General features: G+C 43.3%; 2 protein-coding genes across 3 annotated transcripts in view; both read right to left on the bottom strand.

Annotated features, from left to right (window-relative positions):
* The window catches only part of si:dkey-103g5.4, a 48,840-nt gene extending 31,614 nt beyond the window's left edge, over positions 1-17,226 (bottom strand). For both annotated transcript variants that reach the window (XM_036965312.1, XM_036965313.1), the window contains exons 1-10: positions 17,055-17,226; positions 16,615-16,777; positions 16,215-16,403; positions 14,316-14,490; positions 10,238-10,377; positions 9,157-9,267; positions 8,673-8,878; positions 6,386-6,543; positions 5,685-5,912; positions 5,127-5,462 (exon numbers count right to left, since the gene is read on the bottom strand). In XM_036965312.1, the coding sequence (XP_036821207.1) occupies positions 5,127-5,462; positions 5,685-5,912; positions 6,386-6,543; positions 8,673-8,878; positions 9,157-9,267; positions 10,238-10,377; positions 14,316-14,490; positions 16,215-16,403; positions 16,615-16,777; positions 17,055-17,158 (1,810 nt within the window). In that variant the 5' untranslated portion in view covers positions 17,159-17,226. The remainder of the gene's footprint in view (positions 1-5,126; positions 5,463-5,684; positions 5,913-6,385; positions 6,544-8,672; positions 8,879-9,156; positions 9,268-10,237; positions 10,378-14,315; positions 14,491-16,214; positions 16,404-16,614; positions 16,778-17,054) is intronic.
* Positions 17,227-19,248: 2,022 nt separating this feature from the next.
* LOC118944636 (multiple epidermal growth factor-like domains protein 6) lies at positions 19,249-22,270 on the bottom strand. Its single transcript, XM_036964627.1, has 4 exons — positions 21,798-22,270; positions 21,379-21,602; positions 20,528-20,689; positions 19,249-19,461 (listed from the first exon to the last, which is right to left on the bottom strand). The coding sequence occupies exons 1-4, from the start codon at positions 21,940-21,942 to the stop codon at positions 19,249-19,251; spliced, it is 744 nt and encodes a 247-aa protein (XP_036820522.1). The 5' UTR covers positions 21,943-22,270.
* Between the last annotated feature and the right edge of the window lie 2,275 nt (positions 22,271-24,545).

Here is a 24,545-nt window from a genome sequence, read left to right as displayed (position 1 = left end):
ATTATCGCTGTTTTATCCCGGGATATGCAACCATTGCCAACCCCCTCACAAACCTCATCAAGAAAAACCTGCCAAACCAGGTAGAGTGGAAAGACGAGACGGAAGAGGCCTTTCAATTGCTAAAAGATGGCCTGTGTTCTGATCCCGTTCTACAGGCTCTGGACTTCTCACAAGAGTTCATTGTGCAGGTTGACGCCTCGGATACGGGGCTCGGGGCCGTACTAGCTTAGGGTAAAGGCGAAGCAGAGAAGCCGATTCTCTTCATAAGTAGGAAGCTCAGCGATCGAGAACAGAGGTATGCTACTGTAGAGAAAGAGGCCTTAGTCATGAAGTGGGCCCTCGATTATCTCCGGTACTACCTACTGGGTCGGAGGTTTGCATTAGTTACTGACCATGTGCCCCTCACGTGGATGGCTGGTAAGAGAAACAATAACAACAGAATAGCCAGATGTTTTTTGTCTTTACAACCGTTCTCTTTCCATGTCATCCACAGGGCCGGATCGAGGAACGGGAATGCAGACGCGCTGTCCCGACGTGACCAAGACTGGCGCCCGACCCTCCGGTTCGGTCCTGAAGGGGAAGGTATGTCGAAGGACCACCAGAGGGCAGGCTGGGCTCACGGATAGTAGCCCAACAAGGCATGGGAGGCAAGGTAACCAGAGGCAATTAAGCACAGCTGACAGTACTAATGACATATTCTCCTTCAAAGAGAGAGTATGGAACCAGCAGAGAGGGGGGGAAAACTATCTCTGGAAGATGGCCACCAAGACTGAAGAACCACTAAGACGGTGACAATCCCGTGACCGTTGTTGTAGTTTAAAGATCATCCTATTGTGTTCCTGTTTGATCTGGAGAAGAAGATGTATGTTTTTCCTTGGGAGATTTTCATTGATTATGTTGGAGTGTTTGTGTTGACCAAATACCCTCAATAGAGAACTGTGTTCAATCAAGAAAACCTACTCCTGACTCGTTTATTCCACCTTCCCGCTTTAGAGTGACGCCCAATTAGTTGGTCCGCTCACAGTACTTTTGAGGGTCTGTCTAATTTGATTGTGTTAGAACAGTTCAAAAATTCTGTGTCTGACCAGGTTACTACATACATGAATGAACGTAAAGCTAAGTCTCCAAGTGATACAGCAATCCTTGCAGATGAGTACAGGCTAACACATAAAAGCCATTTTGAGTCAAACAGTGACATGTACCATAAAAATAACTTTACTCCTGAGAATAGTAGGTCACCTTTTTCTGGGGCTTCTTTCCAAAGACCTCAGCAGAAGTTTGGCTCTGGAGAACTTAAAGCACCGGTTAATGCTAATACCTGTCGCTACTGTTTAGTTGAAGGGCATTGGAAGAAAGATTGTCCTCTGCTTAAATCGAAAAAGTCAGGTCAAGTTAAACCTGCTGTGATGGCAAGTCTTGTTGTAGCCTCTGACCACCAGGGTGAGCTTTTTCAGCCACTCGTTGAGTTTGATTCTCAGTCTTCCCACTGTGATTTTTCAGCCTTTATTTCAGATGGTGTAGTGTCCCTGGTAGATGGCAACCAAAATGTTTCAGAGTAAGAGTAAGCCAGAAAGTCTTGAGTTGCCAGTCAAACTCCAGACAGGACAGTTGCCTAGTTCTAGAGATTCATTGATGGCTGAGCAAAAGGCCGACACTAACTTAGCTGATCTGTTTGATAAAGTTGTTCCTGATTTAGTGGTGAGGAATAGTGCTCAGTGTTATTTTCTTCTTGTTGGGCTGTTGGTCAGGAAATGGGTTCCACGCTATGATCAGGGTCTAGGAGAACCAGTCTTTCAAATAGTTGTACATACTACTTTGCCAAATAAAGTGTTGCAAACTTCACATGGTGATGTGGCAGGTCATATGGGTGTTCGTAAAACCTATGATCGCATACTTCGTTATTTTTTTCTGGCCAAGTTTAAAGCGGGATGTATCTCAGTTTATTAAAACTTGTGATACGTGTCAGCGCACAAGCAAGCCAAACCAGGTTGTAAAGCCAGCACCTTTGTATCCAATACCAGCCATAGGGCAACCTTTTGAGCATCTTATTATCGATTGTGTTGGGCCTTTACCAAGGTCCAAGTCAGGTCATAGCTACTTATTAACTGTTATGTGTCAAGCAACCAGATATCCGGCAGTTCCTTGCGTACCATAACTTCAAAATCAGTAGTTAAAGCGTTAACTCAATTTATTTCAACATTTGGGATTCCAAAAATCATTCAGTCAGATCTGGGGTCTAACTTTACCTCCCATTTATTTGCTCAGGTTCTCAAACAGCTTAAAGTTAAACACAACAAGTCTACTGCGTTCCATGCCCAGAGCCAGGGAGCTTTGGAACGTTTTCATTAAACTTTAAAATCCTTGCTTCATGCATACTGTACAGAACTGTCTGCAGATTGGGAGGAGTTGTAAGTACCTCGGCGTACATATCACAGACAAACTGAAATGGTCCACCCACACAGACAGTGGTGAAGAAGGCGCAACAGCGTCTCTTCAACCTCAGGAGGCTGAAGAAATTCAGCTTGTGACCAAAAACACTCACAAACTTTTACAGATGCACAATTGAGAGCATCCTGTCGGGCTGTATCACCGCCTGGGACGACAACTGCTCCGCCCACAACCGGAAGGCTCTCCAGAGGGTAGTGAGGTCTGTACAATGCATCACCAGGGCAAACTACCTGCCCTCCAGGACACCTACACCACCCAATGTCACAGGAAGGCCAAAAAGATCATCAAGGACAACGACCACCCGAGACACTGCCTGTTCACCCCGCTATCATCCAGAAGGATGATACAGGTGCATCAAAGCTGGGACCGAGAGACTGAAAAACGGCTTCTTTCTCAAGGCCATCAGACTGTTAAACAGCCATCACTAACATTGAGTGGCTGTTGCCAACATACTGACTCAAATCTCTAGCCACTTTAATAATTACAAATTGGATGTAATAAATGTATCACTAGTCACTTTAAACATTGCCACTTTATATAATGTTTACATACCCTATATTACTTATCTCATATGGTTATACTGTACTCTACATCATCTACTACATCTTGCCTATGCCGTTCGGCCATCGCTCATCCATATATTTAAATGTACATATTCTTATTCATTCCTTTACACTTGTGTGCAAAAGGTAGTTGTTGTGAAATTGTTAGATTACTAGATATTACTGCATGATCGGAACTAGAAGCACAAGCATTTCGCTGCACTTGCATTAACATCTGCTAACCATGTGTATTTGACAAATAAAATTTGATTTGATTTGATACCAAATCCATGTCTCAAGGCTTAAAAATCCTTCTTTAACCTTCCCTTCATCTAAACTGATTGAAGTGGATTTAACAGTTTAACAGCTTTTCACCTGGATTCACCTGGTATCATGTTTTAGGGAAGCCCCAGATGCAGACAGCTAGAGTCACAGATGTTAATTGACCCAAACAGGGGTCTTGATTTGATTTTGTAATAAGATTCTGGCCTGCAATGGCAAAAAAAAATATTCTAATGTGGCCCTCCATGGAAAATAATTGCCCAGGCCTGTGCTAGAAGGATGTCATGTCTTGCCATTGGAGGAGTGGGTGAGTGACTGACTTTTTCCCCTCATATCATATTGTTTTTCGGTGGCTATACACAGCTAGAGATGCAGGCGTCATCTGGTTAGCTTGCCATAACTTGAACAACTGTTATACAGTTAGCATATGTCTTGCGTTCGCAAATTCACTCTGGCAATCTACTCCGATTTCAGAGCACTCTCTTCTGACTGTGCCAGAGCGCAGAACAACTGATGAATTTACAAACGTGCAACAACTGCTGAATATGACCAGTGTCAGTAAACATTAGGGCAAAAAAAGATAGTTAGTCAAGTACGCTGTAGATAAAATGTAAACAGCCTAACCAGCTCTGCTCCGGCGAGTAAAAATGGTCAGAGTGAGGTGTATGGGATCAACATCATACCAAATGTATTCGCAAATGTAAATCCCCAATCCACAAATGTAAATCCCCAATCCACAAATGTAAATCCCCAATCCACAAATGTAAATCACCAATCCACAAATGTAAATCACTATCCACTGCAGTGTCTATAAATTGTCCAAACCCATAGCCGCTTTCTCACTCTACATTGATTGCTATAACATTTTCACAAATGCCTTAGTATACGTAATTCCCAAACATTCTAAGAATTTATGAAAACGTGAAAATGACCAAATTGGTCGCTTGTCAGATTATTATTTTTTTTTTTCAGTATCATATTCTTCCTGGGGGTGTATATGAACAGATTTTAATACAATTTCATGTTGCTAAAATACTGTCAGTTCTACGTTAAATGCAACAATGTTTCACACACAAGTTATTTTCATAGAGATGGCACAGTCCCACTCATCAGATGATGATAATTTGAAAATGAACTTATTTTTGAAAGTTATTTTTGAAAAAGGAGAAGCTAACAAATGAGCTACAACATCCACCTTGATAACACCTGCTGCATCCTCTGCAAACTAGCCGGCAATAAAAGCTAGCTAGCCGGACCATAGGAAAACTACTGCTCAGTGACTTGTTGGCCTTCAAGAAGGCAGAAGTTTCTATAAGTTTTTGTAAAGTTGAATGGTAGATGCCTTTATCTAGCTTCTGATGGCCTATCCAATGGCTGACTTAACTAGCTAGTTTCATATCCCCAGAGACCAGCAAAGAAAAATCCTGATTTCCAACAAAAACTGAAAAGATTCAATCAGAAAATCATTGAGATTATAATCATTATTTTATAAATCCATACTGGGCATTTGGAACTCTTAGTATGGTGGTGATTTGACAAAATTACAATCATGGTCTTGAATTGGACTCGTATTTTTCTGGTCGCGGCCTTGACTCTATCTCAGACCCCTTGTCCCCCTTCTTGTCTCTTGGTCTTGACTCAGACTCGATTTGCTCCAGTCAACAATTTCACGAGAAAACTAACCTACAACTAGACACCAATGCGCAACCAATCCATACGCTAATGACAGTAGGCCTATAAGGTGACCGCAAAAACACTTTAGTAAAGCCTGTAAAACACTACAGTGAATAGTATATAAATATAGTAATACTACAGTATTTATGGGGGTAATTTGTTCACCCAGGCAGTACTGACCTGTTATTGGATCTAGACTGACTCCGGCAATCAGCACCACATTTCCTGTCATGGGGTCCAACATGGGAGAGCCCACCTGGATGGGCTGGGGCAGTCGGGTGAGGGGGCACACATGCACACCTCCCAGGGGGTACACCAGCCCAGTCTGAGGGTGGATGGTCACAGCTAAAATGGGCACCAGGACGCCTGTGTCAGGGTCACACATGGGTCTCCCTAGCAGCAGTCTTTGTCCAGGGCGGAGGCCTCTCAGTTGGGTGGTCACGGGCTGGGCTGAATGGCGGGAGAGGGGGTATGGCACAAACGGCAGGAGGGGAAACTCCCACTTTCTCATATCCCCTGATAACAAGGAGCAGGACATTTTTAAGTATCTACAACCTTGTCTATATCATACATTTGGATTTGAGTGAATCTAAATCACTACTATTCCTTTAAAAAGTGAGAGTGAATTGTTTGTATGTGTTTTGTACGTAAACCTACAAAGTTAAAGTGCATTACAAAGTCGTAATGCATGTACTATCGATCTCTAGTTGTGGTTACCACACAGCGCTCTTGACTCACCTGTACATGAGTCTGTTGTGAAGACTAGGATAGAGCTGGCTGGGTCATAGCCCACGTTGCCAGCTACGGGCAGCAGTCTGCCAGTCTGAGGGTGGAGGAAGAAGTCAGGGGGCACTGGCATACTGTGCCCGCTGGCCAGGAGCATGTGGGTGTGGGGTTTCGGTAGTATGAGACCTGTGACAGAGTCTGTTTGGACCGCTCCACAGGCACGCACTGACCCGTCAGGGGCTGGAAGAAATGAAGTTGGAAAATAATTTGATCCACCTCATAGGAAGCAATATGTCAAACTTTATAACAATATTTCAGTAAATCTGACTTAAGTCTCTTACCACAGCCAATGTGTCTATGAAGCAAAATTAATCTGACTGGAACATAGGCTGATTTGCATTATACGTATATTGTCCCATTGACAAAAACATAACATCTTTCTACCACAAGGTGGTGTCATTTCACTTGCTACAGCTTTGGAGTGAACGCAACACAAATCATGGTGACTCCTGTGTGTAACTACTATTTTTTTTTATCTTCATTCATATAAAATATGTATTTCTGTGAACTTCTGAAATTTAGCAGGGACAGATAATAGATTCTAGAATGACTGTTTATTGCAGTTGTGTGCCTGTACTGTAAGATACTGTATATGTTATTTAATGATTAAGCATTCGGTTTCAAGCTTGGTGCAGTATGGTAAGAGGTCTCACCTATGATGTCCTCCTTGCTAAGGACTGAGCCAGTGTCGGGACACAGAAGTTTCGCCCCTGTGCCCTCTCCCAGGGTCGCCCATGCCCCCTGTCGTTGGCACTCCCCCGACACCTGCTCTGCCATCTCGGATGCCAGTGACGCCACCCTCTGAACAACACTGTATTAAAGATCATAGGGCCCAGAGTTTATTTCTGGTCAGGTAACATTGTCAGGCATTGGGAAAACTCAAGGTTCTAACTGTGTACCACAAAGCTCTCATCATAGCAAGGTCTATCTAACTTGGCTGTAGAGCTCCTGTTCTAAAGGGCTGCTGTATTCCTGATGTTTTTCATTTCTCCATTGTTGTTAATTGATCAGCATATAACTGCTGTTGAAGGCAAGGATAAACAAGCTCATCACCGAGCTGTGGACCCTGGGACTGAACCCCCACCAGGCCCTGGTGGTAACGGTAGGCAACAACTTTTCCTCCACGCTGACTCTCAACACGAGGGCTCCTCAGGTGTGTGCTTAGTCCCCTCCTGTCCTCCCTGTTCTCCCACAACTGCATGGCTTTGCATGACTCAAACACCATCACCAAGTTTGCTGACGACACAGACGTGGTAGGCCTGATCACCGATGGCGATGAGTCAGCCTACAGGGAGGAGGTCAGAGACTTAGCAGTGTGGTGCCAGGACAACAACCTCTCCCTCAACGTCAGTAAGACCAAGGAGCTGATTGTGGACTATAGGAGAAAGAGGGGAGAGCATGCCCCCATCCACATCGACGGGGTTGTTGTGGAGCAAGTCAAGAGCTTCAAGTTCCTTGGCGTCCACGTCATTAAGGACTTAACATGGACCACACACACCCACACAGTCGTGAAGTGGACACGACAGCTCCTCTTTCCCCCAGTAGGCAGAAAAGATTTGGCATGGGCCCTCAAATCCTCAAATGTCTACAGCTGCACCATCGAGAGCATCTTGACTGGCTGCATCACCGCTTGGTATGGCAATTTCACCACCCTTGACAGCAAAGCGCTACAAAGGGTGGTACGGACAGCCCAGTACATCACTGGGGCTGAGCTCCCCACCATCCAGGACCTCTATATTAGGTAGTTTCAGAGGAAGGCCTGAAAAAATGCCACCCAAGCCATAAACGGTTCTCTCTGCTACCATCCAGCAAACAAGCCATAAGACTACTAAAAAGCCAGACTGCTAAATCATCAATTAATGGTACACAAACGATCTGCACTGACCCTACTCACACTCACTAGACATGATATACACAACAAACAAACAAACTCACTCACTCACACACACTACACTGTCACTCCCACACAAACCCCTGACACATTCACAAACACTACACAGCTGCATCCAAACCGGAAGCCAGCCGCACACATAACACATACACGCATACCGACACAGCACACACACGCATACTCCCACACACACACTTTCACAATCATCATTTGCTGTTGATACTCTGTTCTTTATTTTACAAATATTATCCATTCAGATGCCTAGTCACTTTACCCTGCCTTCATGTACATATCTACCTCAAATACCTCGTACTGATGCTCATTGATCTGGTACTGGTACTACTTGTACATACAGTGCCAGTCAAACGTTTGGACACACCTACTCATTCAAGGGTTTTTCCTTTATATTTTTACTATTTTCTACATTGTAGAATAAGCCGCACTGCTTCTTAACACAGCGCGCATCCAACCCGGAAGCCAGCCGCACCAATGTGTCTGAGAAAACACCGTACACCTAGCGACCTAGCGACCTGGTCAGCGTGCACTTTTATGTGTTTAAAATTGTTTGGTGAAATATGCATAAAAGGAGAGTAATGACCCATAATTATGCACCTTTGGATAGTTGTTCTTCCAATTTTGACCATCATGATTTAGTTTCTACAAAGAAAATGTGTTGATCTTCTGGATTTTTAAAAATGTTTCTTTTTTGTTCACTTTGACTCGAGAGAAGTATGGTTGCGTTAATCTTTTCGCAGGCAGTCGTGGTCTTTTGATGAATTTATTCATTTAGAAATTTTGACAGTATAATATAGTTTTGATTAATGTTTTTATGTTTTGAGTTTTGCAAAAGGCCACCGAGTTCTGTGTTTTTGTGGACTTTGTTTTGTAAAATGACAACATTGGTACAAGACATGCTTGTACGGGATTGAGAAAAACTGTAATATTCTCATTAATACCCCTGGCCAATTAAAAACAGCTGTAGTTCAAAGCTCTTTCCAGAACACACAGGCATGACAGGAAGAGACAAGGGACACAGATTCAGACATTACTGTTGTGGGTGTTCATCCCAGAGAGGGTGGTCAGTGTTGTCCACTGCTTGGCCCAGTAGCCTCACACACTCCCTGAGATGGGCCCCGAAGGTCCTGTGCACCGTCTGCTGGGCCATCAGCTCTGTCCTCAGGACCCCGAGCTGACTGTCCAAGAGATGCCTGAGCTGCTGGGCCAGGGACCTACGTCGGATCACCTCCTGCTCCACCTGGTGGTGTTTAGTGGGAGATATGGAGGCAACAGCGGATCACAGTGGCACATGACAATGCCCTCTTATGTCAACAGGGGGATAGCATCTGGTATTGCAGTACTTTACCTACCACAATGTTAGTATAGAATGCAATGCACGTGAAACAATGAGACCTGGGTCAAATACAAGGTGCACTTGATTTAGCTTGATGTTTGCACTTCGGGGACTATTTCATTAGCTCCGTTGGTGTTTGTACAGCGTATCATGTATTTGATTCAGGTCAGGGCAACACACACCTGCCTCCGCAGCCTCTCATAGCCCTCCCTGGTCTTCCCAACTGCAGACCAGCCCGGCTGCAGCTGGAGCCCCTTCAGCTTGTCCATCACCCCCTGATACAGGTCCTTCACCTGCACACACACAAACAAACACTGTAGAGCATAGCAAGTTTCTGTCTCCGAAACAGGGTTCACAAAGAAAGTTTAGCCAGTTATCTAAACTTGTACTAATCATGGTCAAATGACCAACCAGGCATGCAGGGCACTTGCGCAGGGGCCCTGACCTCCAAATGTTGCTAGTTCAAATACCCGAGACAACAAGGTGAAAAATGTGCCGATGTGCACTTGGGCAAGGCACTTAACCCTAATTGCTCCAGGGTTGCCGTTGATAATGGCACACCTTGACTGTAACCCCTCTCTCCGAGGAATAAAGGACATGGCATAACTAATGGAAAAATGTGTAGAATTGCAGAAAATTCTTTTAAACTACAAAAATGTATCTCAACTCTATGGCAAAATGTGTATAATTGATGGAAATTAGCGATAAAACTGCACATTTGTCTCTGTGCCCCCAAAACAAAATGAGTAGAATTGCATAAAATCTTTTATAAAATTGCTAAATCTTCTCTCCACCCCATGACAAAAATCTGTAGAATTGCAGCAAACTTATTTTTAAATGTCATTTTCTTCTCTCCGCTTTTAAAAAAGTGGGGCCACTAAAATGTTTTGCCCATGAGGTGCTTAGGGCCCCAAAAAGGCTAGGACCGGCCCTGAATATGGTGAAAAACGGGTGTAACCCAAAAAAACACAAGCATTCCAATATGTCATACAATATGAGAAGACTATACAATATGACATTGTCTCGATTTACTTGGACTTTGCGTTCGGGATATTTGAGGCTTGGGAAGGTGAGAGAGTGAGAGGTTTGGTGCGAGGTTTGGCTTACCTATAGAAATACATGTACATACAGTATATAAATGTCAAATAGCTGTGAGTTTGTGAGATCATGTTGCTCAATCTATAAAAATAAAAAAATCTAATCCTATAGAGTTACATTATAATTCTATAATACTATTGTTATTCCATTTCTGCAAGGTTATACCTCTCCTCTGAGCTGGCTCAGTCTAGCGGTGACAGACACACTGTGTTTTAGTAGGATGCTGTAGAAGGTGTTAGTGCTGAAAGCCTCCAGGTCCACCTGATGCTCATAATCCCAGAACTCATCTGCCTCCAAGTGCAGGGCTACCACAGAATGAAATAGAACACAGAATGAATAGCATGACGTATGCACTTGCAAACCAAGGGCTGTGGATTTGATTCCCGCTGGCGCCACCCATATGTAAGTCACTTTGGACAAAAGCATTTGCTAAATCCCACTGGGAACAGACGTCAAGTCATCGTCTATTCCACGTTGGTTTAATGTGGAAACAATGTTAATTCAACCAGTGTCTTCCCAATTAGTATTAATAAGCTAATAAAACAAGATACCTATTCAGGATAACCTCCCATATATATATATGTGTTTGTGTTTGTGTGTGTGTGTGTATATATATATATATATATATGTATATATATATATATATATATATATATGTGTGTGTGTGTATATATGAGGGCAACAAAGATAAATATTCAACAAGGGAGGTTATCCTGAATAGGTATTTTGTTTTATTAGCTTATTAATACTAATAAGCCGAATCCTAACTTGAGATCCATGCTCTTAACTCAAATTTAGTCTCAAATTGATACTCATGAATGATATACATGAAAGTCGGAGTTACGTGCACAGATCTCCAGTTAGGATGTGGCCCACTGTGACTAACTGATATCTGTATTCAGAGGCATGTGTTCATGAGTGTCAAAGGAAGCCAGGCTTTAGGGTATCATACTTTTCCTTCAATTCGCAAGAGGATGAATGAAACTCACCTGAAGCACCGCTACAGCTCGTTCATTCCCGTGAGGCTACAATATGTCGAGTTTACCCGGGAAGCTGTGAAGCGCTGGGGAAGCTGTGTGTGAAGCCAGCTATAGACTATTGCAAGATTGTGTTCATGAGTCTTTCATTAAATGCATATGTTTGCTGCTTTTCATTAAATCACGTATGGCTACAAATATTATATATACATTCCTTTATATGGGCATATTGTAGCCTAGGCCTATATACATTAGTTAATATGGGCAGAAGCATAGGCCCACCCACTTGGGAACCAGGCTCACCCACTGGGGAGCCAGACCCAGCCAGTTGGAATGAGTTTTTCCACACAAAAGGGCTTTATTACAGACATAAATACTCCTCAGCCCCATCTCATTGTGTTGTTGTCCTCTGGAGGCTAGCTAACTAGCTAAAACTGTCCTTCATAACTCAGGGATTTGGACTTGTGGGTTTTACTTAATTCTCCGTACTGGCCATTGATTTTAATGGCGATTCTGATCCAACCATAAAGTCATACTTTGTGCCCCTGGCCTGAGAGGATAGAAGTTCAATATGTAGCTAGTTGTAGTAGGCTAATGTTAACTAGCTAACGTTGCCCATGAAAGGAAGTTAGGCTAGCGAGCTTTTTAGCCAGGTAGCCTATGACATCAAAAACTTAAAGCGTAATGTATGACCGAGTTATAGACCGTTTCGTCTCATGAAAGAGAGGAGGATGGCATTGGCGTTTCTCTACAAACTGGGTGAGTCAACATGTTTTTCTACTTGCACGCAAGCATGCATACACAAAGAAATCAGAACCATGGACAGCCACATCATATTTAGCTTATGTTGATTGGACTAAATTGTTTTTGGTATCACTGTATTAGACTAAGTGTAGGTGATTTGATTATGTTGAAATATTGAAGTTGAAATGGTGCTGGAATAGTGGAAGCAGCTCCTGTTTCCTTGCAACTTGCGGTAACTCTGTGCTTCTAAATTAATAGTTGTTTAGTAGTCTGAAAATGTCGGAGACATTAACTTGCCTGACTATGCTGTAGGTAATGTAACTGTTTGTTACATGTCACATGCTTTGTGGACAGAGGTTGCTCTCTGGTTTTGTGATGAAACAAAGTTGTGGTTGAATTTATTCTGCCACTGTGTCTTCTTATTGTCTTGGCCTATATATCACGGTAGCAAGGCACATATCTCACTGTAGCAAGGCATAAGAACTACCTACCTATCTTTCCGATTTGGTCCTGCCATACATACCTACCGTACGCTAAGGTCACAAGACGCAGGCCTTGTTGTCCCAATAATTTCTAAGCAAACAGCTGGAGGCAGGGCTTTCTCCTATAGAGCTCCATTTTTATGGAATGGTCTGCCTATCCATGTGAGATATGTAGACTCGGTCTCAACCTTTAAGTCTTTATTGAAGACTCATCTCTTCAGTAGGTCCTATGATTGAGTGTAGTCTGGCCCAGGAGTGTGAAGGTGAACGGAAAGGCACTGGAGCAACAAACTGCCCTTGCTGTCTCTACCTGGCCAGTTCCCCTCTCTCCACTGGGATTCTCTGCCTCAAACCCTATTACAGGGGCTGAGTCACTGGCTTACTGGTGCCGTCCCTAGGAGGGGTGTATCACTTGAGTGGGTTGAGTCACTGACGTGATCTTCCTGTCCGGGTTGGCGCCCCCCTTTGGGTTGTGCCGTGGGGGATATCTTTGTGGGCTATACTAGGCCTTGTCTTAGGATGGTAAGTTGGTGGTTGGAAATATCCCTCTAGTGGTGTGGGTGCTGTGCTTTGGCAAAGTGGGTGGGGTTATATCCTGCCTGTGTGGCCCTGTCTGGGGGTATCGTCGGACGGGGCCATAGTGTCTCCCGACCCCTCCTGCCTCAGCCTCCAGTATTTATGCTGCTATAGTTTAGGTCGAGGGGCTAGGGTCACTCTGTTATATCTGGAGTATTTCTCCTGTCTTATCCGGTGTTCTATGTGAATTTAAATATGCTCTCTAATTCTCTCTCTCTAATTCTCTCTTTCTTTCTCTCTTTCTTTCTGAGGACCTGAGCCCTAGGACCATGCCTCAGGACTACCTGGCCTGATGACTCCTTTCTGTCCCCAGTCCACCTGGTCGTGCTGCTGCTCCAGTTTCAACTGTTCTGCCTGTGGCTATGGAACCCTGACCTGTTCACCGAATGTGCTACCTGTCCCAGACCTGCTGTTTTCAACTCTCTAGAGACAGCAGGAGCGGTAGAGATTCTCTGAATGATCAGCTATGAAAAGCCAACTGACATTTACTTCTGAGGTGCTAACCTGTTGCACCCTCTACAACCACTGTGATTATTATTATTTGACCCTGCTCGTCATCTATGAACATTTGAACATCTTGGCCATGTTCTGTTATAATCTCCACCCGGCACAGCCAGAAGAGGACTGGCCACCCCTCATAGCCTCGTTCCTCTCTAGGTTTCTTCCCTAGGTTCTGGCCTTTCTAGGGAGTTTTTCCTAGCCACTGTGCTTCTACACCTGCATTGCTTGTTGTTTGGGGTTTTAGGCTGGGTTTCTGTACAGCACTTTGTGATATCAGCTTATGTAAGAAGGGCTTTATAAATATATTTGATTGATTGGTTGATTGATTGAACTAACAGGTTATACAGCAAACAATGCGATTATCACAACACATATGTTGTAATATGGCTTTTTTTCTGGCTTGTCTTCCCCAGTGATTCTACCCACGCTACTGATATTACTGTAACATTGTGCCCCTATTGTACTGTCTTGCACTGATTGTCCTGTCTACAATATCATTCGTTCACATAAAACAATTTTTCCACTCTATATTATGCTGAATCAGCTACTGAGCATAATTTTCTGTATACTGGTCTTGTTCTTACACCACTGCAGTGATTTCGTAGCAAATGTAAATTGAAAAAATCTAAATTGCCAAAATATAAATATAACAAATCTAAGTATATTTGGGCTGATTGTCCAACTTGATCAAGATGGTTTCAGTTGTCTGTTGATATTGCGTGAGCATGCACGTGAATGGTGGTATTTTGCAAGCACCACACCAGAGTGTGATTGGTTGTGGCTTTTTGGGTGTCTAAGGGTCAGTCTCCCCATTGTGTAAACAGAGTTGTGTAAGGTAGTAAAGGTGTAAGCTGTTATACTATGGTCCGGTCCCTGGGAATGTTGTATAGTAAGGTGGTTGGGTAGATTGCTTGCCTGTGGGCTATGGTGGGTGAAGAGTGAGTAGGATATATTGTACTGTACCGGGCTGTATAGAGGCGTCTGTCATCCTGGCCTGGAGGTTTCTGTGGTACTTCTTTAATGTCGTCACCCTGGAACCCTTTGAGGCGTAGTCTTCCATGGGGTACTGGAGCTGGAGTGTACGGTACTGGGCTCTGGTGGCCACTTTCTCTGGCCAGCCATACTCCCGAAACAAGATCTACACATGGGAATACAAATCTGTCTGACTTGTGTGTAAAAACAGAATTGTGTGCACAATGTGCGTGACCTTTGCTCCACTAGAATCTTAAAGGTAGTCAACAGCAGCCCGAGAGGCTTGTAGTCAAAAAGTCAAAACACAAAACAGGAAATGAATTTGTCACCTGCTACAGAATCATAGTGTTCACAGAATGTCATCAATACAATAGAACAGTGAATACTCAGTGTCCTTGTACTTCCATTCTGGCTGCAATCAACAGATATGAAAATAATCCAGAACATCCAGTATCCAGGTCTAGTGACCATCAACCCGCACCTTGAGTGTCACAAATAGAACACTGAACATCATGTGCAATACAGAAAGGAAATATACAGTGGTGGAAAAGGTTCCCAAATAAGTAAAAGTAAAGATGAGTAAAAGTAAAGATACCTTAACCGAAAATTACTCAAGTTAAAGTGATAGTCATCCATTAAAATAATACTTCAAATTGCTTATATTAAGCAAACCAGACGGCAGAAGTTTCTTGTTTTTATTTTATTTTATGGATAGCCAGGGGGCACACTACAACACTGACATTAATTTACAAACAAAGCATTTGTGTTTAGTGAGTCCACCAGATCAGAGGCAGTGGGGATTGACTAAGGATGTTCTCTTGATAAGTGCGTGAATTTGGCCATTTTCCTGTCCTACTAAACAGTCAAAATGTATTTTTGGGTGTCAGGGAAAAAGTACATTATTTTCATTAGGAATGTAGTGAAGTAAAAGTTGTCAAAAATATAAAAGTACAGATACCCCCCCCAAAAAAAATACTTTAAAGTATTACTTACAGTATGTGCTTTCCACCACTGCCCCACAGCAACCATTTTGACTATATTAGCCCACACAGCTACACAGATGCACTTTCATGCTTGGTTTAGGACTGCATATACTGTATAAGCTTATAGAGACTCTAACTGATGTATAGAACAGTATTAAAATGATCAGCTTTGGTTTAGATACAAGCATCATGAAAGCTACAACACAACACATTTTAATCTGACTTTGTGAAAATCTGTTTTTTGAACCGAACTTGCTTACCACTTTTCGTTCTCTCTTTTTTTCCTAAATATTTGGTCACGTGTGTCACGTTCTGACCTTTATTTCCTTTGTTTTGTCATTATTTAGTATGGTCAGGGCGTGAGTTGGGGTGGGCAGTCTATGTTTGTTTTTCTATGATTTGGGTATTTCTATGTTTCGGCCTAGTATGGTTCTCAATAAGAGGCAGGTGTCATTAGTTGTCTCTGATTGAGAATCATACTTAGGTAGCCTGCGTTTCACTGTGTGTTTGTGGGTGATTGTTCCTGTCTCTGTGTTTGCACCAGATAGGGCTGTTTAGGTTTTCACGGTTCTTGTTTTGTTAGTTTGTTCATGTGGAGTTGCTTTATTAAAGAACCATGAATAGAAACCACGCTGCATTTTGGTCCGCCTCTCCTTCACCGCAAGAAAACCGTTACAACGTGATTCATTTTATGTATAGTTTCCTAGAAAGAACGGGTGACTCAACTAACCATTTGGCTCGACTGACCCCACTCAACTACGTTCTTAACTGTTACACATATGCATATTCTAATCTGAAATTTCCCAATTACACTTGCCAATAATGTTTATGGACGTGTGTGTGCGCTTGCAATCAAGGCATGCCTGTGAGGACGCATGTGTGTGTCAACGCCAAGAAGTGCTCTCACCAGCAGCGTCACACACAGGCTGAGGATGACCACAGCGCCAAGCAGCAGTCCTCCTGTCACCAACCAGTCAGGGCGTAAAAGCAGGTGTCGTCTCTTGGCGATGCCCATTCTTATCACATGATAGGGGACAGTGGGGAAGAACGGTCCAGCCTCATAGCACTGTCCACCTGCTGGCATTACCCTCACATACTGTGAGGAGCAGAGGAGCACGTGAGCATATTGGCTTTAGATACTGGGAAGGCTTATGGATTTCCCTTTTATCAGTTCAAAGTTACTCCATAACACAATAAAAGAAAAACGAAGAGGAGCAGGGCATTACTATACAACGATTGTATCTTTCACCCATTTTGTTCAATGGGTAAGAACCTCTAAGGCCACGTTTGAGCAAACAGGGTAATACCATGTGTTTGTATTGATGATCGCTGAGTTTGAAGGCGTACACCCCAGGCTGAGTGAAGACCAATGAGAAGAGTGTCGGCGGTGTCCTGGCCAGTGTCAGGTCCTCAGCCAGCCGCCTCAGAGGACCCCAGTCAAAGTCACGGTTGGTATTGTACAGGTTCTCTCTGGACAACAAGACAGGAAGTTTGAAGCTCAGTAGAAAAAAAGGATAAAGAAAAACAGTTCATAGAAAGATACCCAAAGGCCAAAATAATTGTTGCAGATAGTGTATTTTCCGTAATGCTTTCAGGAGTGCGTTGGATCTGCAACAGCACCCTGTCCCAGATGAAGAGGTTTGACATTTTATAAAACATATCTTGAAGTCCTATGCAAATTAAAAACTAATTTCTGAGAGCAAAGTGTAGAAAATCCACTGTCAGGAGCACAGTTTGATTGACTTACACATCATACTGAGGGTAATGTTGTCTGGTGACAGTGAAGAGCAGTGTGTCCCGTAGGTGTAGACATGCAGTAGGGTTCAGAATCCCCACAGAGCTGGAGTTCATGGTTCCTCCCCAGGTGGTTGCTCTGCTGGACCAATCAGACCCAGCCCCTCCTTCCTCTCTGACACCAGAGTCACCTGGTTGAAAATAGTCATGGAGGGATGGATGGTTGAATTAATGAATGAAAAAATTAACAAACGAACAAAGAAACAAACGGAGGAATTGATGGATGGATGGTTTAATGAATTAATCAGAGGGAATATTGTATCAGTAAGTGTATTGGGACAGTAAAATTAGGAGAACATGTACAGTGTCATGAAAAAGTATTTGCCCCATTTCTGATTTTCTCTTATTTTGCATATTTTTTATATACTGAATGTTGTCAGATCTTCAACCAAAACCTAATATTAGATAAAGGGAACCTGACTTTACAAATAACAAAATCTATGCCTGGCAAAAACCAAACACTGCATTCCACAGTAAGAACCTTATACCAATGGTCAAGCATGGAGGTGGTAGTGTGATGGTTTGGGGACGCTTTGCTGCCTCAGGACCTGCACAACTTTTTTTCATAGAAGGAACCATGAATTTTGCACCAGAGAAATCTACAGGAGAATGTCAGGCCATCCATCTGTGAGCTGAAGCTGAAATGTAGCTGGATCATGCAGCAAGACAATGATCCCAAAACACACAATCATGTCTACGATGAAAATGGCTAAAATGTAGCAAATTTGAAGTTTTGGAATGACCTAGTCAAAGTCCAGACTTAATCCCAATTGAGATGTTGTGACTTGAAACGAGCAGTTCATGCTTGAAAACCCACAAATGTCACTGAGTTACCACAGTTCTGCCTGGAGGAGTGGGCCAAAATTCCTCCACAGCGATGTGAGAGACTGATTCAACAACTACAGGAAGCGTTTGGTTGGAGTCACTGCAGCAATAAGTGACACAACCAATTATTGAGTGTAAAGGGGCAATTACTTTTTCAAACCGGGGCATTGGGTGTTGCATAACTTTTACGAAATAAATTCAATAAGTATTTATTGTCGTGTTATTTGTCCACTCAGGTCCCCTTTATCTAATATCAGGTTTTGGTTGCAGATCTGACAACATTTACTATAAAAAATATGCAAAAGAAGGGAAAATACTTTTTCACAGCACTGAAGTTTTTTTAATCATTCTCTGATGATAGGTAACCTGTAGAGCTGTGCATTCCCATGCTTTTCTCTGGAAATAACTCCCGAATCTCCGCTGGGACGTCATTGAGGAGACCAAGGAACCCTGCATCTTTAAAAAAGCCGACACACACAAAGACAGCCATTGTTATTATTGGTCCTACCATGTATTAAGGGCCTATTGTAACTGGGCCCACACTGTATCCGAGGAGCTCACCATTTGTTTGCACTGTGTACACAGGAAGGGAGATATTGTGGCGACCGTCACACTGCAAGGTCCCCTGGGAGTCCCAGCGTTTGAACACGGTCTCCAGCAACACACTCCCGGAGACGCTCACCTGTTAGAGAAAACACTGGACCGTTTACTCATAACTATGTCAGGTTGTTACTCTATGTGGCTGTCTATGATGTCCAAGCATATGATATCCAAGTATGTGATTTCCAAGTTATTCAGTTCATCTTCCGTACATTGTCTGTGATTGTACAAGCTAAGTTTTAACTCAAGCTAGTGTACTGTATACCCATACATTTTTCAATAAAATGGTCCTATGAATGTTGGTTGGAGATAAGGGGACAGGATCAAGTGTTTGTAATTGAAGAGTTTCATTCCAAAATGCTATATATCCATGTTCAGAAATGTTGGTACATTTTATTTTATTGTTTTAAGAAATTATAAAATAGATCAGTTTGTTTTTTCACTATCTATTCATGGCATGGGGTTGTTCAATGACAGACATCGCTTGATGGTTTTACTTCTGAGAGACAAATAATTGTACCTGTGTGTGTGCATCAAATCCACATTTTTATTGGTCGCATACATGTATGCTGCCTTGTGTGTGTGTGTGTGTGTGTGCGTGTGTGTGTGTGTGTGTGTGTGTGCGTGTGTGTGTGTGTGTGTGTGCGTGTGTGTGTGTGTGTGTGTGTGTGTGTGGTGCCTTGTGTGAGTATGTGCGCATAATGTGTTTGCCATACAACTCTTCACCTACACATGCTCAAGTCATCATAGCTTACCTGGCCTTCAGAGTTGCTATATACCAGCTGCAAGTCTACGGCAGCACACACTAAATGCAGTGCCAGCTTTGGCCTGCTCCTACACCAGCCCCCACACACAGCCCTCTCTGGGGGTTCCCTGCACAGACACAGGCCCAGAGCTCCATCAAAGCCCTGGTAGTCCCCTGGAGAGAGACACACCTGGGAGAGGAAGAGAGTAACACTTGGGATCTGTTGACCTAGGAAAAGGCTGGGACTGAGCGGCAGCCAGTCAAGGGAAAAAGGTTACACATTACGTTGGGCTCCATTATGTATATAAACCCTGGATTGCTGATGCTATATATGGGCCAATGATAGAATAATAGAATGAACGTGGCAAAAACGAATGTAGACATTAATAAATGCATTTCGATGGTTTCCAAAATATTTTTTACAATGGTGGGGGAGTGCGAAGATAGAGGCGCAGTGGCTTCAAAACAGTGCCCGCTGTCAGTCACGTAGTGCAGGGGTTCCCAAACTTTTTACTCAGGCCCCTCTTCTAGCATTGGGGAACATGGGCACAAGCACTGTTCACACCCTCATGTTGGTGAAGAGAACATTTTGCAGGTTTAAAAGCTTATTTTCTAGCAATTCTATACATGTTGCCATGTCTAATGTGTATTCATGTGATATTTGAGTGTCTCAAGCATTACAACACAATCTATGGGATAAAAAAAACCTAGCTAAAAATGGTTAGCCTACAATGGCCAGTTGATCTTGACATTTCTGACAAGTTATAAACAGCTCTCTAAGATACAGTATGCAATGACTGACAAGGAAAGCAGATTATGGAGTACAACATTTCAAAATTGCATCTTGTGCATTCTACTGTTACAACTTTCAAGAGTAAGTTTTTTTTTTTACTCGTGACCGCGAGCCCCCAGTTTGGGATCCACAGATCTATTGTATATGTAAATGATTGGTTGGACTAGCACAGAGTAGACACCCATGTTGCCACAGGTCCATCTGTACATTGTCTATGATTGTACACAGAATAGAATGTATCAATGGAAACAGTTTCCATGGTTTTTGTATGCATGTCTTGGTAAAGCAAATTGTGTTATCAAAAAAGTACTATCAACACACCTGTACTGCACACAGTACTTTGTTCAATGAACTACAATACGTAGAGTTTCTGTGTGTGTGTGTGTGTGTGTGTGTGTGCGTGTGCGTGTGCGTGTGTGCATGGTGTGTGTGTGCATGCATGGGTGAGTTATCTTCTCCTAACCTGCTGGGTACAGTGCTGTGCCCACTGCTGCCTGTCCAGACAGGTTCCATGTTGTGTCCTCGCTCTCCCATCTCTACAAATATCATAGACACTGTGCAAACAAGTGTCCCCTTGGCCCATGAGGCGGTACCCTAGGGCACAGGGGCAGTGCCCATCACTGGCCTAAATTGGCACGTGCACACACACCCACACCCACCCACCCACACACACACACACACACATACCAACACACACACATCACACACAAACACATACACACAAACACACACATGCACACAAATAGACATTAGACCTTTTGCAAAACTCGTTTGACTCAAAGCACACACACTGGACTCTCCCCACGCACATGTTTACGAAGCATGTGACAAATACAATTGGATTTTGATTTGATTTGACATTAAAACGCTTAGATCAACACCCAATACCTGGAAGTCATTCAGAGTACCTAGAGTCATTTCCCCTTTGAACATGAGCTGCTGAGTGGAAGGCTCAACAGTCACTGGGTGACTGACGCGGATGGAAATTAGACTCCGGCTATGTTGAAACTTGATATGAAACATTCTGAGCCGCGGGCTACAGATTGAACCCATGAACCAAGTGGATATACTGTATATTGTGTTAACTGTTCTTGCCTGCAACCTGTGTGCCTGATACTACGGAAGACGGACAGGACAGAGTCATTGATACACAATACAAAACATAAAAGAAGGGCTTTGCACCCACACATGCAAGCACGCACACACACACACACACACACACACACACACACACACACACACACACACACACACACACACACACACACACAAGAACATACGTAAACACACACACACAAACACACATACACACACCTGGAAGGTTTGCCCTTCTCCAAGACACACACATCTGTCCTGGCCAGGTAGGGGCTGCTGTGCCCAGGCTCCACAGGGTATGCCTGAGGTCAGAGCAGGTCGCGGACAGTAGTGGTTGGTTGGGCAGCTGAGACAGCTGTCCATGGAACTAGCACCAACCGTCGGCCCAAATGTACCCTTCGGACATGGCACTGGTGTGGGACTTCCCACTGGACAATAGAATCCTGTTTGAATAAATAGAGTTTTACCACAAAATGGTAGTGGTAGTGTACCACCAAGGGTTTTCATGCGCTGTCACAAGGTGGCATAGTCAGGTTTTGTCTCTCATGCCACACACAGCTAAAACACAATAGCCTCACAATAGGACCATAATTATTCTCAGGTCTATCTAAGCATGCAGAGACATACAGTGTGTCTACCTTGCTCACAAAATGGCCTCTCCATCTCCCTGGTTTCCACAGTTCTGTTGTGGCCATACACAGTGTGCTCCTCCACGAAGACATACAGGCACCAAAACAGCAGGGTTGGCCGCCTGCATACTCCTGGCCCTACCTTCCTTAGCATCCTCCCGGTCCTGGACGATCTTGCTACTGCTGTCCCAGACTCAGTGGGGGACTGGAGACCAGCACTTTCCCTGGCCTACTGAATAATTGATGAGGCCTGCGAGGTAGGGTAACATGGGAGGCTGGTGGGTTGAAAATGGTAACCCTATGCATCCAGGTCAGATTACAGGCTTTGTTCACATCAATCCTACCAATGAACTGATATTGAACAGGTTGTGATTTGGCTCTCGTCACATCGTCACCACTTTGCTTTACGGTTCATTGCAATTCTCCCAAAATTCTAGGAATGTACTATTGATTTGAATTGGATGTTTAGAATTAGCAAATTGTTTTTCAGGGGGCTTCTGTTTGCCGTGTTGCCAGGTCAAAGAGTGGTCGTGAGAAATGAATACCTTGTTTTGCTGCTTATCCAGTCAAACTTTGTCCTGTGTACTGAAAGGCTGCCAGCTTGTGTTCAAAATCCAAGGTAACATCTTCACCCTTTGCTTCCTCATGATAACGGGCCTGTCCTGGCTTTTATCAAGTGGTACACATACGCATACACATGTACTAAATCAATACCACATACCAAATAAATATCAATAAAAAAAAGTAGCAGTTTGAATATAGGTCAACCGCCTAGAATCCACAATACAGAACTAAAATGTATAATGCAAAGCTGTGTGTGTGTATGTGTGTATGTGTGTGTGTGTGTGTGTGTGTGTGTGTGTGTGTGTGTGTGTGTGTGTGTGTGTGTGTGTGTGTGTGTGTGTGTGTGTGTGTGTGTGTGTGTGTGTGTGCGTGCGTGCGAGTGTGTGTGTGTGTATACACTTGAGTGTGTGCCTGGGATGTGTAATATTTTATTTCATTTATTTAACCTTTATTTAACTAGGCAAGTCAGTTAAGAACAAATTCTTACTTACAATGACGACCTACCAAAATGCAAAAGGCCTCCGACGGGGACGGGGGCTGGGATTAAAAATACAAATAAAGAGAGACCTAAGACAACAATATACAGTGCCTTGCGAAAGTATTCGGCCCCCTTGAACTTTGCGACCTTTTGCCACATTTCAGGCTTCAAACATAAATAATCAACAACAAGTGAAGAATCAACAACAAGTGGGACACAATCATGAAGTGGAACGACATTTATTGGATATTTCAAACTTTTTTAACAAATCAAAAACTGAAAAATTGGGCGTGCAAAATTATTCAGCCCCTTTACTTTCAGTGCAGCAAACTCTCTCCAGAAGTTCAGTGAGGATCTCTGAATGATCCAATGTTGACCTAAATGACTAATGATGATAAATACAATCCACCTGTGTGTAATCAAGTCTCCGTATAAATGCACCTGCACTGTGATAGTCTCAGAGGTCCGTTAAAAGCGCAGAGAGCATCATGAAGAACAAGGAACACACCAGGCAGGTCCGAGATACTGTTGTGAAGAAGTTTAAAGCCGGATTTGGATACAAAAAGATTTCCCAAGCTTTAAACATCCCAAGGAGCACTGTGCAAGCGATTATATTGAAATGGAAGGAGTATCAGACCACTGCAAATCTACCAAGATCTGGCCGTCCCTCTAAACTTTCAGCTCATACAAGGAGAAGACTGATCATAGATGCAGCCAAGAGGCCCATGATCACTCTGGATGAACTGCAGAGATCTACAACTGAGGTGGGAGACTCTGTCCATAGGACAACAATCAGTCGTATATTGCACAAATCTGGCCTTTATGGAAGAGTGGCAAGAAGAAAGCCATTTCTTAAAGATATCCATAAAAAGTGTCGGTTAAAGTTTGCCACAAGCCACCTGGGAGACACACCAAACATGTGGAAGAAGGTTCTCTGGTCAGATGAAACCAAAATTGAACTTTTTGGCAACAATGCAAAACGTTATGTTTGGCGTAAAAGCAACACAGCTCATCACCCTGAACACACCATCCCCACTGTCAAACATGGTGGTGGCAGCATCATGGTTTGGGCCTGCTTTTCTTCAGCAGGGACAGGGAAGATGGTTAAAATTGATGGGAAGATGGATGGAGCCAAATACAGGACCATTCTGGAAGAAAACCTGATGGAGTCTGCAAAAGACCTGAGACTGGGACGGAGATTTGTCTTCCAACAAGACAATGATCCAAAACATAAAGCAAAATCTACAATGGAATGGTTCAAAAATAAACATATCCAGGTGTTAGAATGGCCAAGTCAATGTCCAGACCTGAATCCAATCGAGAATCTGTGGAAAGAACTGAAAACTGCTGTTCACAAATGCTCTCCATCCAACCTCACTGAGCTCGAGCTATTTTGCAAGGAGGAATGGGAAAAATGTCAGTCTCTCGATGTGCAAAACCCAAGCGACTTACAGCTGTAATCGCAGCAAAAGGTGGCGCTACAAAGTATTAACTTAAGGGGGCTGAATAATTTTGCACGCCCAATTTTTCAGTTTTTGATTTGTTAAAAAAGTTTGAATTATCCAATAAATGTCGTTCCACTTCATGATTGTGTCCCACTTGTTGTTGATTCTTCACAAAAAATACAGTTTTATATCTTTATGTTTGAAGCCTGAAATGTGGCAAAAGGTCGCAAAGTTCAAGGGGGCCGAATACTTTCGCAAGGCACTGTAGCT

The sequence above is a fragment of the Oncorhynchus mykiss genome, chromosome 27 (assembly GCF_013265735.2).
Source record: "Oncorhynchus mykiss isolate Arlee chromosome 27, USDA_OmykA_1.1, whole genome shotgun sequence".
Taxonomy (NCBI): domain Eukaryota; kingdom Metazoa; phylum Chordata; class Actinopteri; order Salmoniformes; family Salmonidae; genus Oncorhynchus; species Oncorhynchus mykiss.
The sequence above is the reverse complement of the archived record's forward strand: the minus strand, read 5'-3'. Positions and strand labels throughout refer to the sequence as shown.